Genomic DNA, 19,079 nt, shown 5'->3' with positions numbered 1-19,079 from the left:
ATTGATAATTATGTAGAATTTACTTTGCGGGCAAAAAACAAATAGCCAGATCTGAAGGAACAAAGGAAAGTTACAGGCATATATATGTATAGGTGCAGGTGTAGGTTTAGGTATAGGCATAGGTTCAGGTGTAGGCACAAGTGTAGGCATAGATGCAGGTTTGGTGTTGGTGTATGTATAGAAAGTGTATGTGCTGTTTTAGGTCCTAGATCCTAAGTGTACTATCTGCAAATACTTCCCTCTTGTAGTTATTCATTTATTTAGATGTTGTTTTGTAACAAGTTGCATGAATATATTGGAATTTAATTATCTTAGCCGTTTTAAGGTAGGGAAAATGAAAAATTCAGTACAAAAATCTGAGCGAATAGGTTTAGGATTACTTAGCATTCTGAGTATATATATATCTTCCTGATCGAACAGGCTTCTAATTATATCTTGTTTATAAAATTGAAACATATAATAAACCAATTAGAAGTCCAATTGTTTCAAGCACTAACTAAAGAATGTGTAAAACATGAAAAAGGCCAAGGCTCTATGATTGCCTAATCATTAAGGGTCAAGGATAAACAAGGAAACAAGAAGATGGAGAGACTGGAGATTGAAATATTAGTTACCATAAGCTTGGAGGTAGAAGTGATAAAACGATGAAAGGTATTTTAAAAAGAATTTGGTCAGTAACATACATTTGAAAATAATCCCACATGTACAGGATCTAGGACTCTCTTTCCAACCTCCCTGTCGCAAGGCATGCATTGTTCATGTCTCGTGTGCTCTTCCTTCCCTGTCCACAGGCCATCCTTTCTGCAGCAGCACTGTTCTGGATGATTCTCTAGCCGATTCTCAGCAAGGGGGCTTCTTTGTGTTCCTGCTCTACTTTGTGCCACCCCCTCCTGACATTCTTTTATGGTAGAACTGCTCAAAGTGAAAGGCCAACAACTTTTGCTAGAAATCACAGGGACTATAAGATACAATGGCTCCAAGAGTGTGGTTTGCAACTGGAGAAGCTGATCTGGGCATTCACTGAGCACTTACATCCTGGGCACTTCATATACATGGCTTCATATCTTAGCACTGTAAAGGGCGTGTGTGTGTGTGTGTGTGTGACTATTTTTAATCTTCACTCTACCAATGAGGTTCAGAGAGGTTAAATAAGTTGCTGAAGAGTTATCCTATTTTAGTGTAGTGTAATGTACTACAGTATCTATTAAATCAAGGTAACATATAGAGCTGGAACTATAAATAGGTTTATATATCTCTAAAACGTGAACTCTTACCTATCTCTTATGGGTTCCAATATGAAATGACTGGAAAAGGAGATGAAGTAAATTCTTGGTCTTTTAGCCATTAAATTATGCTAGGTGCAGCATAGCATCATTGAAAGAAGCATGTTTTTGTTTTGAAAAGGAGTAATTTGAAACTAGACTAGATCTTTGGCATTTTTTACCCTTTGTTGTAAGATCTTGACCAGTTACTCTTAAGTGAAGCAGACTCTCTAAGCATTTTAGGATGTTGTTCAACACAATGTGGAATCCTTTATAACTCTAAAGCCACACACCAGGCTCAAATCTTATTAAGTGTGTTCTGAATTTTCAGCCAAGCTTTTTTCTATCTCAAGCCTTGGAAATTCTATTTCCTCTAGAATGCTGTAGTTCCCATATTTTTACCTGCTTAGAGAGGTCATTCTCCAAGCTTGAGTGGTAAATACAGCACCCCCTGGCTGTTCTTTCATAGTGCTTTGATAGTTTCATTCTCAGGCCATAAATGACATTTTTGTTCTGTATTTCCATAGTTCTTGTCTATTTCAGTCCACCAGAAGTCTATAAACTGTGGTCCACTAGACAATTGTATTTCACATTTGTTTTGTCAGTAAAGCTTTCTTACTGACTATAGACACACATCTACTGTCTCTGGCTGCATTCAGAGCACCTATGAAGAGCTCCACAGCTGAGTCAGACAGCACAATGCAAACAGTATTTGCTACCTGGTGGTTTACAGAACACTTCGCTTGTCCATGAATGAGACTGTTATTCACTAGGAAGAATTTTCTTTTGGGCAGGGTGCAGTCAAATAATACTTGTTGATTTAATAAATAAATAACCTCTAACTATAAAATAGAATCCTATTTTAAGGATTAAATGGAATAATTTACATGTCATCATTGGAAAATAGTTGGTAATGACTTTCAACAAGCTGTCTGAGTGTATCTGTAAGATAAAATGACAATTCGTGAGTTTGTTGTACATATTAACATAAACTTAATGAAGACTAAGAAATTGGCTTTATAAAAGTAGAAACTGAAAAATGTAAAGTAAAAATATGTGAAATTTTATCCGTATTACACTACTGTATGTTTCTAACTTGGAGCTTTAGCCATTGTTTCCTTGTTATAAATGAGACAATGAAGGTAGAACTGTGTATAAATGACTATTCTGTCTTCTGATGAGTTATCTTTCTTAAACACAATGTGTTAATAAGTTCTATGGTATTTCGGGGCTTACTTTGGGTTAGCATTTCTTTTTCTTCATAGGCCCACATTATTCTGTATGTGGTCAAATACACAAATGCAAAGGCAGAAAAAAAACTGTGTTCACTGCTTTCAAGAAGAAACAGCAGCTAGCCTCTGTGTGAGGTCCTACTAGGCCACCCCAGTCAGGCAGCTTCAGAAAGAGCTAAGCTGGTGACATTCTTCTTTTCAATATGTGAACACATAATTTAAAGGATGCCCAGGTTAGGAGCTCCTCCACACATTCGCTGGTTTTGATTATCAGAAGTGACCTATATACTTCATTCTCTTATCCAAGTGGTTCTTTGGACAATTTGCACAGAAAATGTGAGGTAAGCAAGACAAACATTATCATAAATGACAGCTCTTTAAAATAGTCAATAGTCATCCTGGACAACTACTGAAGCATAGCTTAAACCACAGTAATATTATTGTTACTAATTTTCTTCAATGGTATTGAATTAAAAAGCCTACTGAACACACAGGCTGAGAAAAATAATAAATTGACTCTACATCCTATATAATAAAGGAAACGATCCTTAGTACTTTTTAAAAGTACCAAGTCAGCGTAAGCTGAATTTAAATATTATTTCCACTTCTTAAAATTATTGTGACCTTTTAATACAGGTAAGAGTATCTACAAACATAGATCAAGACAACTACATGCAAACTTTTAAACTTGCTCTCTCAAGAGTATGATGTGACAAATTTTGTATCTCTATAGATGCTTTGTTTCCTTAAAAAGCACAGCAAAGTCCACACAATCCAACCCCCATAGTTTTCCTTCTGTCTTTATAAGTAAAAAAAGATATAATGAATCTCACGAAGCTAAAAAATAGATCATATTATTATTAAATTAGAAATGATAATTCATCTATTTTTTATACCTCAACCCAAGCAGATTGTTTCCAACAACAATGCTCCCATAGTCAATGTAAGTGATGTTCAATATTTCAGTCTTAATTTAAGATCCCAGCTATACATGAATGAAAATAGTGGAATCCCTCATGAATCTTATATTTTTCATCCTTTAACTCAAAATTAAGCTCAAAGCAATTCAAGTCCTGTGGATCTTTGAAATACACTCATTTCTGAAAACGTCTAATCTTAAAAAACAAAAACAGGCAAATCTTAGTTCTTAAAAGCTCACTGGCTTTTTGTAAAGAGCCATCAGTAAACATAATGAAATAAACAACAATTCCTATTCATTCTAATTTATGAGTGTAAAAGCATTTGTGTTTTAAATGGAATCTATTCTCATGCCACACAAGGGTAAACAGGGACTAAATAGAAGGTGAGTGTCCGACTTAGAGTGTGGGGAACTATTTCCAAAGCTATATTTAATATTATGGACCATAAATAGGTTAGAGTGAGAGTCTGTCCTCTCTTAGGGCCAAGGAACAGGTTCCATTGTCTGCATGCCACTTTGTGTACCCAGGTAGACTGATTCCTCTTAAGGATTGACACCTGATATTCAACAGAAAGATGTGTCTAAACCTGCTAGTCACCCTCACATAGCCAGGCTACTCTTTCCAGAATAAAGACAGTGACTCAGACTGTAAGAACTCATAATGCATAATGCAGGTTCATAGCACAGGACTGAACATTTGATATTTGAGGTCTTCAAAACTGGTTGTGTCTTATAGACATGATCATTGGAGGTGTAGAAAAGAAAAGATAGTACCAGGCTTATAAAATTCAGGAATAAGAGAAAACACATGTTAACAGGAAGTTCTTGTCTCTATGTTTTACACAACTGCTAGCTCATGTAAAAGTTCTGCTGTTGTCAGGAGAGTCTGGAAATGTTTGGCTTTACTTCAAACTCTCTTTTGTGATGAGAAGAAAGCCGGCCCCTTCTCAGAGAGAGGATATTTAAGCTATATTATAAACTTTTAAGTGGATGACCACAAAAGGCCCAGTTCCCATGCATGTAAGCCTATCTTTGTTTGATGATGCGTGCAGTGTAGCAATTCTACGCTTATTAACTCCTAATTATTAAGCTATTCATGTCATACAAATACAGCTCCCACTTAAAGGTCTTGAGGCAGTGGAAAGTGAGCAATCACGAATCTTTAAAACATATTTCTAACAGTTAAAGTTCTCTTCCCTGCTTTGTTCCAAAGAGATGAAAATCAACAGTTAAACTGGATACATTGAGCTCACAGAGTCCAACATGATTTTAGTGCCTTGAATATATGTGTGGAACAGATACGAAGGGATACTCCACACTCACCTGTCTGTTACGCTCATCCATAATCCTCGTGATCTGAATCTTTTTTCTCCCCATAGTCCCCGTGTTTCTTCTCTCTCTCGTCCCTGAAATTATGTATTTTTTCCTTCCTTTTCTTTCTCTTTCCTGCTTCCTTCAAACAAGTTTCCTTCTTCAGCACGTGCGCAGCTCAGTTCCCAAATCCCTGCATTCGTTCCTGCTGAACAAAAACGAAAAGTTAAACAATTCTTCCACAGCAAGCCAGTTTCCTAGATTCATCAGGGAAATAAACTTCACAAAACAATAAAATGAGTAAAAATAACTCTTTCTAAGAGCACGTGGCACATCGCACACTGGAGCTTACCGCACAGGGCGCTTTGCTTTTATAATTAAAATAATCTTATAAGTAATTTAAGAAGTCATTTAAATGATGAAAACTGTGTTTTAAAACCCAACACTTGAAATGAACTGTATTTTTGTAAAGAGCTTCTTAATATGTTTTAATGAAATTAGGTGACAATTTTCACCCTTCTGTTATGAAAAATTACCCAAATCAGAGAGTTAATGAACCTTTATATACCTGTGTATGCTAAGTAGGGCATCTAATTCATTTCTGAATGGAAAACAATCTCGTGTTTTGACAGCAGAGGTGATAACGCCCCTAGTTATGCAAATAAGATGGACGATTATGGAAGTGCTCTTTGATATATGTAAATGTCAACTAATTTAAAACTAAATCCTTTAATCTTATTTTACGAAGATCACTGCCAGGAGAGCACAGGAAAAGTAATATGGGGTGTTTCATCTTATGTTTAAGCATCGGTTAGCTGTGAGAGCACTTCCTCCTGAAGCTCTTAAACTCTTCATTAGAACAATCCTCGCGAATGATGGTCACTGGTAAGAAATATGTGGTGCAAAAAACTAAGGTTATTATCTCATTTGTAACTATATGCTTTTTAATAATAGACCACAGCCCTCTAAATTTAAATGTTTAAAAGAGACATATCATATCTCCTTAGGGAGTCAGACACAAAATTACAGAACCTTGATATTATATACCAGAGAGCTCTAGGTCATGAATTAAAATTAAAATAATGATTATCAATTACATGGCAAACCCATAGAGCACAGAATATTAAAAGTCTATATTTTACTCTGTTTAAAATTATATCTAAAAATATTTGCACATAATGAAAGTGAATTGCTATGAATTGGAAGTTAACTAGGTAGGAAGCTTTCCACAGGCTTGTTTCATTTGCAAGCAGCGGCTTCAATTATTTTGTCTCTCTTATGTCAGAGGATATAACTACTTTACACACTGCTCAGAATTTCCCTCTTGACTCTGACAGTGGACCTGAAAAATTCCCACATGTATTATGTAACGCTAAGCCACTGTCCTGACTACTTAATAGATTATTTGGCTCTAGTTCAAGGTTCTTGGAAGAGAAAAGGCTGTTAGATACTTGGTCTGACCTTCAGCTGACTTTCAATTTCTTTATTCTTGGTTACCTTGAGTAAATTTTTAAAAATATAAGTTTAGGTAATTATCTAATTGCAGAGGTTATTATGATATAATTAGTTCTGGTGGATTAAGCACTGCTTAATCACTAAGACTATCCACTCTCCTTTACCCAATGTCCTTCTCCGAAACTGCAGCTCAGTTTGGCCTCACGGCATACACGTGTGAGTTTCACCATGATTACGACGTGCTTGTCAAAGATTATGACTCCAGCCACAGTTTTCCATGTTAGCAGCAGTCTCAAAGTTTTTAAGTTATATGAACAACACACACTAAGTCACTCACAAGGCAAAGACACTACTATAAGACACCAAGATCATATAGATAAAGAATTTGCAAAGCACACACATGATGTATTCAACATTGTTAAATAGTCCACCCATTTAGTCTTAGAAATGGTCTTAAACAGCATACAAGTGGGAATCTTTTCTGCATTTACTATAGTCTTACCCAAGAAGCAAGCAGCAGCCCAGACTGGTATTTCCCATGCATGTGTAATACCCCAATGAGATAAGAAGGCTTTCTCCACCATGAAAAACAAAAACAAACAAAAACAAAAAACAAAAAAAAAGAAAAGAAAAAAACAAAAAAACCAACCAACCAAACAGACAAATAAAACAATCCATGAATCTCAAGTCAAAGTATATGGGAACATCTTCCCTTCCTTTCTCTTAGCTGAGACCTGTGGCACTATCGGCTTACCGGACTATGCCTGCCTAAGCGCTTACTCACTTTGGGTGGAAGGTCAGGGTGAACAGATTAGAGCATAGTGGCTCAGCAGGGAGGTCACCGTCTACAGACCTTGATTCAAAATACATGTAACAAAGCAAGTAGGGAGACACCCCTGAAGAAGAGTATCGTTAGAGAACAAGAGCTCCTGCCTGGCCTCTGAAAGCAAAAGAGCCCCTTCAATCACCATCTGGCATTTCTGAACTTTGAAACCAGACACTGTGTTTAGAAGAAGCCAAGGAAAGTGTTTGATTTTTTAATTCTTAAAACACAATGAGGAAAAAAAAATTAGAACTCCATAAGCAAATATATTAGCATGCTTGTATGTGCAAATATGAACACACACATGAAATGATCCGTGAAAATATCATTGAAAATAGTCTCCGTTTTGAAATATGGCCAGGTAGTGGAGAGAGATGGAAATTTAAACCTAATTGGACTTTTATTTTGTTTTCTGCATAAGGACAATGCTCAATTCAGTAGCTGAAGTGTTGCCTCCTGAAGTTCATAAAATGTAGATGTGTATAAAGTCCACACAAATAGATAGCAACAGATCAGCGGTGTCCTCACATTTCAAGGCCATCAGGAAAAATTCAAAGAATTAGGAATGTCAGCACCGGTGCATAACTTTTGCTTAATTTCTGCTTTTTAGTATAAATATTTATTAACCTAATTTTTATACATAAACTATACTCCATGGTTTGTTTCAAGTATTATTTTCATGAGGGCTGGAGAAAGAGATTATTATTACTGTAGTAACCTATTCGGTGGTTTTGCAGGCATGTGAAAAGAAAGATTATTAGTAATTAAACTACATATAGTAGAGTTCAGTCAGACTGAGAACTTTCATTATGTACAATCAACCACAGGCTTCGTCTGGATACTACAGTTCTCACATGAAGGAACCATTCTTGGAAAATGACAGCTACATGTAAACAATCAAAACTTTGAACACGAAGGGAAGAAAAAGAACACTGTACGGAGTTACAGTCGTCTGCACTTTTTCTTCCTTTGCCAACTTAAATAAAAAAGTAAAGTCAGTCTGCTTACTAAAAGGGGAACTTCAGTATGGCAGGCTTCTGTTCACTTTGAGTTTGGCATAAGCCGACAGACGAAGGCAAAGTGTTCTGAGACCTGCTCAGAGAAGAATGTCTCCAGGACAGCTAAAGACCATTCTCCTGCAGGATCCCTCATTTACAAACAAGCGAGTTTGATTGACACACACCTCCCCTCCCTTCCTCCTCCCACTCTTTCTGGCCCTCCTTCCCTTCAGCAAATCCCTCCTAGTAACAGAGAAGAATCTTGACAGAATGGCAGGAAACACGCACAGACTGGCCAGGGAAGGATATGATGTCAGCAACCGCGAACAATAAAAGGTGTAAAGGTGCTTCCTTCCCTAAACTGCTCCACAAGTGTAAAATGGGAACCAAAACTCTCCACTTCCTTCTCTGAGCAGAGCGGGCTGAGTGTGCTCGGCAGCACACCCCACACACAGGCCCTGGAGTGCTGGTTCAGATAAAGGGCAGTGAGGGAAAAGGCAGATGGGAGGCACACAATTTCTCATTTCTGTCCTCCAAACACCTGAGAAAAGGCCATTCTGGTTCTGGGTTAATGGTTTGTTATGATCACCTTAAGGTATAAATATGAGAAATTAAACAGACTGAAATGGACTTGGGTGAAACAGCAGACACCGCTCCCTCATCATCTCCCATGCCTTACCGAAAATTACATTATCCAGAAAATGGCACTACATATTCTGAATTTACTTTTTGAAGCAAATGAAGATTTTTGTACAAAGAAAACAAGTGAATTATAACTTCTGCGAGAGAACTTAATCATGACAGCAGTAAACAAATGTTTGTTAGTAATATACATCGATTACATATTTCATCTCACATTGCAAAGGAGAGATCAAGTAGTGAGGAAATCATTCTTGTTATTGGGGCTCCTTAAAATTTCAATTCTAAATCAAAGTCACTAATGAAAACTTTCAGTCGATGGTGAAACTATTTTCATCTCGTCACCGACGCTTGGCTCCTCTCACATGGTAATGGAAGTCTACCCTAAAGTTTCTGTAGGAAGAAAACCACATAGCAACGAAGTCTGAGTCATCCACAAATTTCAATCGTCTTCCCACAACACTTTGATTTAGAAATTAAACATAACCTTGAGTTACATGTTTTGATCGTAGATTGAGACTCCCATGCCACATTAAAAGATGTGGGAAGAAATTAATTCTCTGCTGCTAAAATTACCTTTGTAAGGCATGTATTTTGTTTCAATGAGCACAGGACAGTCACTTAAATAAAAACAGCCCAAAGAGGTTTAAGCATTAGAATGTATAATGTCAAATCTGCAAGGAGAGAATTATTTCTTTTATCTGGATTGGCAAATAATGTTTCCTCTGGCTCACATTTGCATCATCATGAGCATCCTCAGAAAACCTTGCTTTGTTAAACTCAAGGCTGCAAATTAGGTACACTGTATCACCCAAGAAATAGTATTATTAAATAAATGAAAGTCCCATGTACAGCCAAAGGCCAAAGTGATATATGCCCTGCCTCTGAATGCCTGTGTTTGTCACCGAGTCAAGTGATTCAGCTATTCACTACCTTTCAAGGGAAAGCTTTGCTCATTACTTGCATTTAGATGCATTAAACTTTCTACTTTATGGTTTGTTTGAAAGACATATGAGGCGTGCAATTATGCTTTGGTTAAAAAGAACTAGCAGAACATACCTATTTTCCCTTAAGAGCTTCAAATGAAATAACCCAATTATTATTCTTAGCAGTGCTTGCCGGTGTGATGAGAAATAGTTTTCTGGTCTTGAAAATCACTGCATTTTTCTCTAAGTTTATCATATATTTTTACAGACTAGAGTGCAGTCGGCTTCCAAGCCACATAGCTGAGGCTCATCCTGAGAACATAAAAGGGCTATTCCCTTGAAGAGCATTTCCCAATTGATTGAGTTTAGTATCAATATGATGGATCCTGAATAACCTTCAAGTCTCAGTACCACAGTGTTATACAGGCAAAAAGCAAATAGAATTGCTTAAAAAAATTCTGACTCCATTGTCCTTCTTCCTACCACAGGGCATTTGCATATGCAATTCCTTCTGTCTGGAATGTTTTCTCCCTTCTGTGTGCTCAATGTCTTCCTTCTGTCTCAGTTGCAGATTCCTAGGGAAGCACCTCCCTTAGACAACGCTCAGAGCTCTAAGTCCCTCTCCTTTATAGCACTCACCATGGGGTGGGGGGAACCAAATGTCTCTAGTGCCAGGATCTATCCTGGCATCAGGTAAACAGTGGGACTAATAATTACCAGTTGGTTAACTGTACACTTTTTGTCAAGGCTTGTATATCTCATCTGAGGTATTTACTAGCTATTTTTAATAATTAGTCCTAAGGACTTTTTTCTCATATTTTGCTTATACAGAAACAATTTGGTAACCTAGGTTAATCCTTTATCGTGGTATACAGTATCTTGTCGGTAGAATGAAAATAATTCACGCAGAAGTGAAAGCTGAATGAGTCTGTGCATTAAGAAATGGGTATTTCAGGTAACTGCAGCCTGATGATCAAACTTCTCACTTAGACTTTTGGTTTCCTACCTGAAACTTGAAACATGTTTGCATTTGAAAGACAGATGGTTATAGCCTCATTACATATGATACTAGAGGAATGGTGCCGTGTATGGTGGTGCCAGGAATGTGGATTGCCTACACTTGTATGTTGGCTTTCATGTATATATTATGGAGTAAAGTTAGTAATGATGTCATCCCTATATAGACAACATGGAGACCTCACTTACATTGTTAACAATAAGCATTAGATGAAGGAACATGTCATACAAATTAAGGACTTTCTCATAAGTACCAGCCAGAGAAGAGCTTCAGGCTGCAAGAGAAGAAATGACTAGGGAAATACATCAATTTCCCAGTGACCACAGCTGCTGGAAACTCTATGTGAGTGTTTCTAGTCCTACTTTAGTATCTTTCCCCAAGGACAAAAGGAGATGAAATGTATGTCAGAAATATAATAAGGCTAAAATGGAGCTCATTTTGAAAACCCTTGCAATTAATTTAATAAGTGGGCTTAACCTGCCACTGTCTTTTAAATAAATCACTGTATTTACACAACTCTAGAATTTAGGAGCAACATACCTCCAGACAACTGCACAGCATTACAAACAATTTGACAAACATAAGGAATCACAGATTCCCTGTCACAGTTACCCATGCCATAGTCTGCCTTGGACATTTTCCCCCACTGTAGTTAAAACGGCATCCTGCATTCTCCAAGCCAAAATAAACTCCAAATGGTCTAAATGTGTCAAAAGCCTCATACTCCTCCATGGCACGACAGATTTCAGGATTTCTATATCAGGCTATATAGATGATGTAGGCTTCTATCACGTCTTTGTTCTTATAAACGCACCCAGCCCTTGCCGCCACACGTTTGCTGGGTCCAGTTAGGGCTGTGTAAGGTTTCCCATGAAGGTAAAGCTGGTTTGTATTTAGCACAAAGCAAGAGCTACTATGGATCATCACACATTAGGTTCTGTATTCCAGCTGTAACCACTGATAAGCACATGCAGTTGGAGTGTTTGCTGCTGTTACTGAACAAAGCAAGTCAAGCACTATGCTTTACCAGCAGCAAGACTGAATTGTCAGCTTCCCAAGTAAGGTCAGCTCAAAGTGACACACATTGCTAACATACAGTTTTGTCTTATTAGGGTAAAAATAAAATTCCAAAGCATATTATTTTCTTTTAAAAATTATTTTTCTTAGTCTTTAGCCTAGTATATTTAATGCTTAAGATGGAAATACCATATAAATGTTTTCTTCTTGTGAGCATGTATGTTAGGCACATTTTTCAGATTTATTGATATTCGTGTGTGTGTGTGTGTGTCTGTTTGTGTGTGTGTCTGTGTAGCATGTGGAAGAACACAAGTTTGTCTTTTAGAAGATGCAGATAAAACAGTGAGTGCATTTTAAAACACCTCAGTAACCTCATCAGTAAATAACCAGTAAATAATAGACATGAGTGGTTAACAAGATATTCTAAGTGAAGATCATATTCCCTTCCATTAAATAATCAAAATTATGTCCTTAAAATAATTTGTTATTCCCGTTACTTACTTTCTCAAATTGTTCAACACTTAAAGATGACCTTACAAAGGGAAGTCACACTATTTTTCAGTGCATGTTCTTGTTGTTTATTAAGTACTTGGTAAATCATATGGTATTTAAACTGAATGTCACCTAATTTTAATTTGTAATTAAACCTTAGACAATTGTTAAAGTTTAGAGGCTAATATGTATGGTTTTCAAACTTCCATAAAGGTCCTGTAAAATATAGATGATATTTGTGGTAATATTATATATCGCTCAATGTGGAATTTAGTGATTCATCAATTTTTCTCTGTCTCTTCATCTCCTTTACAGCGTTCTAATCAACTTAATTAAGGTCTGGCTCATCTGAAGTGCCCGATGACAATTTGTTTAACTGTACCCCACTGTGGTCTTCTATTAAATCTGATCTTCTGACAGCAATCATTAAATGATCCCAACTGGCCCCAATTAAGCCACATGGCTCACGGGCTTCCTAACAGCCAAGCTCTGTTTCATTTACACATTGTTCTTTACCTTGGTTTATTTTCTTAAAGCCAATTAAGTATGTGTCTTATCAAGTGGAACTAAATTTCTGTGTGTAAGTTGGCTCAAGATGGAGTGTGTGGATTGACTTTGCAGTCCCACTGTTGCAGGACCACACAGGGCTTGCAAACCCAACCTCCCTTGGTGTGATAGTGCTAATGACAAGGACATTTTGAGATTACTTACTTGTGCTGAAGATGACTCTCCACTCACATTCTCAAAATAATATGCACCTTAATACAAGTCTAACTAATATTAACCAATTATAGCTTTTCACTTGCATCTGTATTTGCAAGTTGGGACTGACTCTATTTTTAATCATTTAAAAGCATTTAAAAGTAGCAAATTTTACTTCTTTTTTTTTTTTTTTAAGCAATAGCAATCACTTCTGAAGTTAACCTCTCCTACCCTTAATTTCTTCTCTAATTTTTTCACATATGCTTAGTGTAAGCCTTGTACTGACGTTCCCAGGCAGTAGCAGGTAGCCTCAGGAATTAGAGCTCATTGGCTGTGTATTACCCCAGGGAAATAGCTGATTAAAAACAGCCTCCCGAGGAGAGCAGTGCCTAGTCACATTTGGCTCTGTTAACATCTGGCTCATCTTATCTAAACTCCTGATGCCTATATGGAAATCGACCTCTGGCTTTGGTTTGAAGAACTGCAGTTTATCTAGAGCCCCTTACATGACATGTTGAGGCAGAAAACACTTAAATGAATCCCAATACTACTGATGTTTGACGCAGGCACTGAAGACCTTAATCAATTACCTTGACTAATTTCCCATGATTATACACAAACACACTGCGTTTTTGTATCTGTTCTAATTATAGCTCTCACTGATCATCTGTTGGTATTTGATACAAGCTATCTGTCACAGCTATCAGAGCAGATGGAGTAGAACATTTCTGTTCATCTGAATCATACATTAAACATTGACAGTAGGACAGAAAGCTGAAAAGGCTGTTATACATCTTCTAGGATGTTAACCTCGATGAACATGTCTTGTTTTCATTACCTGGCTGATCATGTAATATTGAAGAGGAAAAAGAATATAATGAACAACAAATTTTCTAACATTCCAACGTATTTGTCAACATCTAGAGAAACATTTACTTCCAATGTCTTTATAACAGCGGACTCTCTACCTCATCATCCTCTCAGATAACTCGCTTCCCTCAAAGAGGAACATTCAAAATGTCTGCTGCCACATGCTGTTCGTGTAGAAAGTACCAGTCAGATTTACAACTGACTGACTTAAAAGGTGGAAGAAATGTTCTGAAATCTCAGTAAAGCAAAGCAGCCGCTGGGATGTTGTATTATGAAATATTCCTCACTGTATTATAGTAATCTCCAATAAGATTTGATGTTAATTTTAGAGCATGTGTCTGCTAAAAAGGGCAAACCCTGCAACAGATTTAGTACAAAGAAGCTGAAAATATCCTGTGGAAAAAAAAATCTGTAGCAAAATCAACCAGCTCCAATCCTGCCATTACTCAGCACTGCAGTGACGTGCGGATGTTTGTAGTGGTTTGAGGAGCCAGCAGGGGTGGAAACTTGACGTACTCGACTCCAACATGATTGCAATTGAACCTCATCAAAGTAAGAGCTCATAATTTGTCACAGAAAACAGCCAATTAACATATGTTAGAAAAAGGCTTCATAAAGATAATATATGATTAAAGACCCAGCACAGCTGTTGAAACTCAAAACTATGCATTTAAAAAAGAAATCTCAGCCCAAGCTTCCGTATGGTTAAACTGATAATGGCTACTATGATTTTTTTTCCCAAGTAGAAAAATATAATTACAGTGCTTCTTATAAGTTTGGGGTTGTGGCAAGGGAGAACTGGGTACCGTGGCGGTATTTACCACGCCTTACTCAGTTCTATAAATAGTTGGAGCCCTTGCCAGCACTCTGTAGTTACTTTGTTATAGAGCTATTTTAAAACACAGACCTTCATTGTGAGCTAAATGGCCTTCAGGATGCACTTTGTAGTCAGTGCATTCCTCTCCCAACTGTATCCTTCCTTTATCTGTGCAAGACTCCAGGACAACCAGATTCTCCACACTGCAAAACATGCCAGGGCTGTGTAGCACACAGATTTAGCACTAGAGAACGCTTGTCAGGGATAGGGGGATCAGGCAAGGGTGGCAGCAAACTTCAGAAATAAGATTAAGGTGCAGCAGGCCTCTTCCAGGAGGATGGAGTTCCAGCTCTCAGCCATCGATTTGGAGAAGGCTCATCGCTGTCACATATTTGGTACAGTCCGATAGCACATTTTAAACGAGGCTTGAGCTTGGATTATATTTAAAAACAAAATCAAATTCTAGCTTCATTGTTATCATGCAAGGAATACCATGGGCCAAACTCATGGCTCTTACAAATATAGAAAAATCTCTGTTTGTTAGTGAGAGAGAGACAGGGGGGGGGAGGGAGAGGGAGAGGGAGAGGGAGAGAGAGAGAGAGAGNGGGGGGAGGGAGAGGGAGAGGGAGAGGGAGAGAGAGAGAGAGAGAGAGAGAGAGAGAGAGAGAGAGAGAGATATGAATCATGATAGCTCAATGCCGGAGACATCACTAGGAACGCAACAGAGAAGCTTATACACTCCTGCAACAAGTGTCAATACAGGAGCTCAAACACTGATGATTTAGGTAGTGAACCTCGATGGAGAAAATGCTATAAAACAGCAGGCCAGGGGTGAGTTGTTACAGAATCAAGGAGGTGGGCATTTACTTAACAGCCTAATAGGGCAGTGTTACTTTAGAAGACACCAGGAAGATGTAAACCACCTGTAGAGACGTGTTAGGACAACGAACACTCCTATCCTCTCCTGTCACAGTCCTGAGTTTGGCAAACTCAGTTAAATTACAGTACCCTAACCTTTGATATTCTCATCTGAAAAGTGGAAATAATAATGCAGTTGTTCTATTACGTAAAATACAGCGATGCTCATTTGTAAAAAATTCATTTGAATAAAATTCAATTTAATACATTTGTTGTTTAAACTTCTTTTTTATCATAATGGTATATAATCTATAAAAAATACTTTTAAAGCTTTCACAAAACAATGTGAACTCAAAGGCCTCTAAATTGGCACCAATTGAATTTAACAATACATCTTTCTTCAATATACAGTTATTTTGTGAAAATACTGTCAACTGGTTGAAATTGTACCTGGGAGCATCGTTCATTGTTCAGTTGTGGATAGCACCATGACTGCCTGACGATATACTCAAGATTGCTACAAATTCAAATTCCAGTATTGTATAAAGACCTGTTTTGAGACAGGGTTTCTCTGTATAGCCCTGGCTGTCCTGGGACTCACTTTGTAGATCAGGCTGGCCTCGAACTCAGAAATCTGCATGTCTCTGCCTCCCGGGCGCTGGGATTAAAGGCGTGCGCCACCACGCCCGGTGTATAAATCCTCTTCTACATCACTGGTGTAAGTCAGTCATTTGCTCACTTGGTTTCTTCTCTCTCTCAAAAGACCTAACATGACACAATCAGCAGTTCTGATTGCGATCTCAGTAATATCTGAAAATCTCAGTGTTTCCTGTATTTGAAACGCTCATGTATCTACGTGTAGTCCATCTAATGAGAGGTGTTACATAGCCTACAGCCAAACAGATTAATTTCCAATTGAAAATGAAAAGACAAATTGAATTATCCACTATTTTTTTAAATTGATGCATTTTTATAGAAAAAAAACCAAATTGAAAAATTATGTCTTTATAAGTATGAAGTTAGAGTAGAAGACATATGATTCACTTTAATTTAAAAAAATTGCGACACAGAGACGACCCAAAAAGAACTATATAATTTTAAGAGATGGAGATAAAATTTTCCTTTACAGTGTAGTGTCAGAGAAAGTAAAGTATACATTTTTTACTGTTCCCTTTTTCTCAATTTTTAGAAGTAGTTGCACAAACTTGATCCTTTATAATAAGCCACTTTCTTCTTTTTTTTTTAATCTCATTAACACAATGAGTTTCAAAGTAAGTTATACGATTTGCCATGTAGCCTAAATTAATACTTCTTTATAAAGCCAAGGTTTCTAAAGCAGAACCACAAGCTTAGAATTATTTAAGAGACAGAACTGTGTTGTTTTCTCCCGCCCGTCTTTGTCCTTACTGCTAACCGATATTTTACATTGCGTTTTCTCCTCTCTTCCCGATGTACTAAGATGCCCTTTATGTGATACCTACATCGGCCTCCAAAACCTAGTCATGACTGCGGACTAAACAAGGCTCCAAAACCTAGTCATGACTGCGGACTAAACAAGGCGTTTCTGCAAAAATAGTTTCTTCTCCACTGAGGCAACTCCACTCCAGGTTTTCTCATTTCATCACCTTCCTTTTTATTCTTTTGCACATAAAACTGAGGGGAATATGGCAAGTTAAGCTGTCAAAGAACTAGGAATAGAGGTGTCCTCAGAAAAGCGAAATGCTTCCTCTATAATATCCAGGCGGGGTAAGGTAAGCGCACTGCAGAGGAAAGGCGCCTGGGCCAGAGCTGAGCTGAGACGGCTCCTGGAGCCCAAGGCCTGGCAGGAGGCTCCTTATCTCTGCATGTCTACACATTCTGTCCTGGGCTGTTTTCAAGGATAGATCAAGTCATCCTTGGCAGATAATACTAAATGGAAAGTATTACAGTACTTCCCCCTATAGATAAAGTTCTGTTAGTAGAGATCAGACATTACTAAATGGTGCTGTTACTTCAGCCTGATTTTTTTCTAATTTGGAATTTAAAAGAAAATCTTCAGAAGTATAGGCAAATTCATGACTGTCCCTGGAGATCTCTTTTCATACACTTCCCGAAGTGGATTCCAAAGATGACCTATCTAATTTCTATGTCCTGAATCTCAGAGTACAGAACATTTTCCAATGCATTTGGGTAATCCTCTGATAACAGTATCTCTACAGAAAGGCAAGCCTCTGAGAGCTCACAAATTGATCCTCACAGCTCAAGGATAGCATGCTAGTATTTATCACAGTGAAGACATGCAGAAAGAGCTGGGGACTCTTCTAGTTTTAAAAAAAAAGCACATGTTTGAGATAGGTATAGGAAATTAGCTGCTTATTTAAGCCAGAAGTATGAATAGATACTTAGCAATCAAAGAATGTAATTTGTCCCTGAAGCCCAAAAACCTGCAGGCAAAGCAGTAGAAATGGAGGATGACAGAACTATCAGAGTACACGTGGCTTCTGCTTCCCACTTGCTGCAGGCCTGTCAGCCAGGCAGCAACATCAAGTATCATATACAGGCACACAGGCCAAGCTAAGTTCTGTTTCTAAGGTACCTTTCAAGTTCCTAAGTGGTACAAAGTCAAAAGCCGTGTAACCCCTGAGGTTGGTTTGAAGAAGGCTGACAGTAAGTTTTAATTTCTGGAAAAATCTCTGTTTTCTTACCTACATCTCTCCCAGTCGCTGTTGGATACAAGCTATAATATTCTTCTATTTTCAAGTTGTTACCTCAGAGTTTATACATTTATCAATTTCTTTGGGATTCTAGGTGTTTCAGTGCTCAGAGTCTTATTTTTTTTCTAGCACTTTTACACTAACATTATTTTAGAGGTAATTTTATGGCTTTATAATACATATACCTAATAGAAATATTAGCTAAAAACAGTTAGCATACAGAATAATATGCCATGTCAGGGTTTCTCTGTGTATCCCTGGCTGCTCTGCTGTCCTGGATCTCACTATGTAGACTAAGCCTGCCTCTGCCTTTCAAGTGTTGAGGTTAAATACATATAGTAAATGTTATTGAATTTCACATACTTTGGTGCTTTATACAGTTCATTGCAAATTGTATATTATGTAGTTTTGTGTTATCAGGGACTGTAGAGAAGGAGGCAGCAAGGTTTTGTATATTTTCAGCATGTATCAGACTATTTTCACAGGCAGACCACTACACGTGGTAATACAATAAACATATACATATTCATTCATATATTTATACATGATATTAAAGACAACAGTGGGTCAGAGCCATTTTAAAACTCCATAGATGGTACTAGTATATTATATCCAAGACTGAATTTAATGTAAAAATGTCACTTGAAAGATCAAAATGCTCATGTGTTTATTCCCTGCAGTCTAAGAGAGCTTTAAGTGAACAAGAAATCTCTTAATTTTTAGGTGGGAAAGAATGGCCCGGGTGGCAAAAACTGTCTTCAAAGTAAAAGAAACTTTGTAATAATATTCTTATCACAATTTGCAAAACACATGAAACTCAAGAAGAATGAAGACCAAAGTGTGGACACTTTGCCCCTTAGAATTGGAAACAAAACATCCATGGAAGGAGTTACAGAGACAAAGTTTGGAGCTGAGACCAAAGGATGGACCATCTAAAGACTGCCATACCCAGGGATCCATCCCATAGTCAGCTTCCAAACGCTGACACCATTGCATACACTAGCAAGATTTTGCTGAAAGGACCCAGATATAGCTGTCTCTTGTGAG

The 19,079-nt window shown here is 37.6% G+C and overlaps 1 protein-coding gene across 11 annotated transcripts in view; it reads right to left on the bottom strand.

Annotated features, from left to right (window-relative positions):
* The window catches only part of Mef2c (myocyte enhancer factor 2C), a 145,204-nt gene that overhangs the window by 87,859 nt on the left and 38,266 nt on the right, over nt 1–19,079 (bottom strand). For 9 of the 11 annotated variants that reach the window (XM_021179843.2, XM_021179834.2, XM_021179844.2 and 6 more), the window contains exon 2: nt 4,737–4,929. In XM_021179843.2, the coding sequence (XP_021035502.1) occupies nt 4,737–4,790 (54 nt within the window). In that variant the 5' untranslated portion in view covers nt 4,791–4,929. Of the gene's footprint in view, nt 1–4,736; nt 4,933–19,079 lie in introns of all 11 variants that reach the window. The other 2 variants (XM_021179832.2, XM_021179842.2) reach the window with 1 other exon arrangement.

This window comes from Mus caroli, chromosome 13 (genome assembly GCF_900094665.2).
Source record: "Mus caroli chromosome 13, CAROLI_EIJ_v1.1, whole genome shotgun sequence".
Classification (NCBI taxonomy): Eukaryota; Metazoa; Chordata; class Mammalia; order Rodentia; family Muridae; genus Mus; species Mus caroli.
This window is presented reverse-complemented; position numbering and strand designations above follow the sequence as displayed.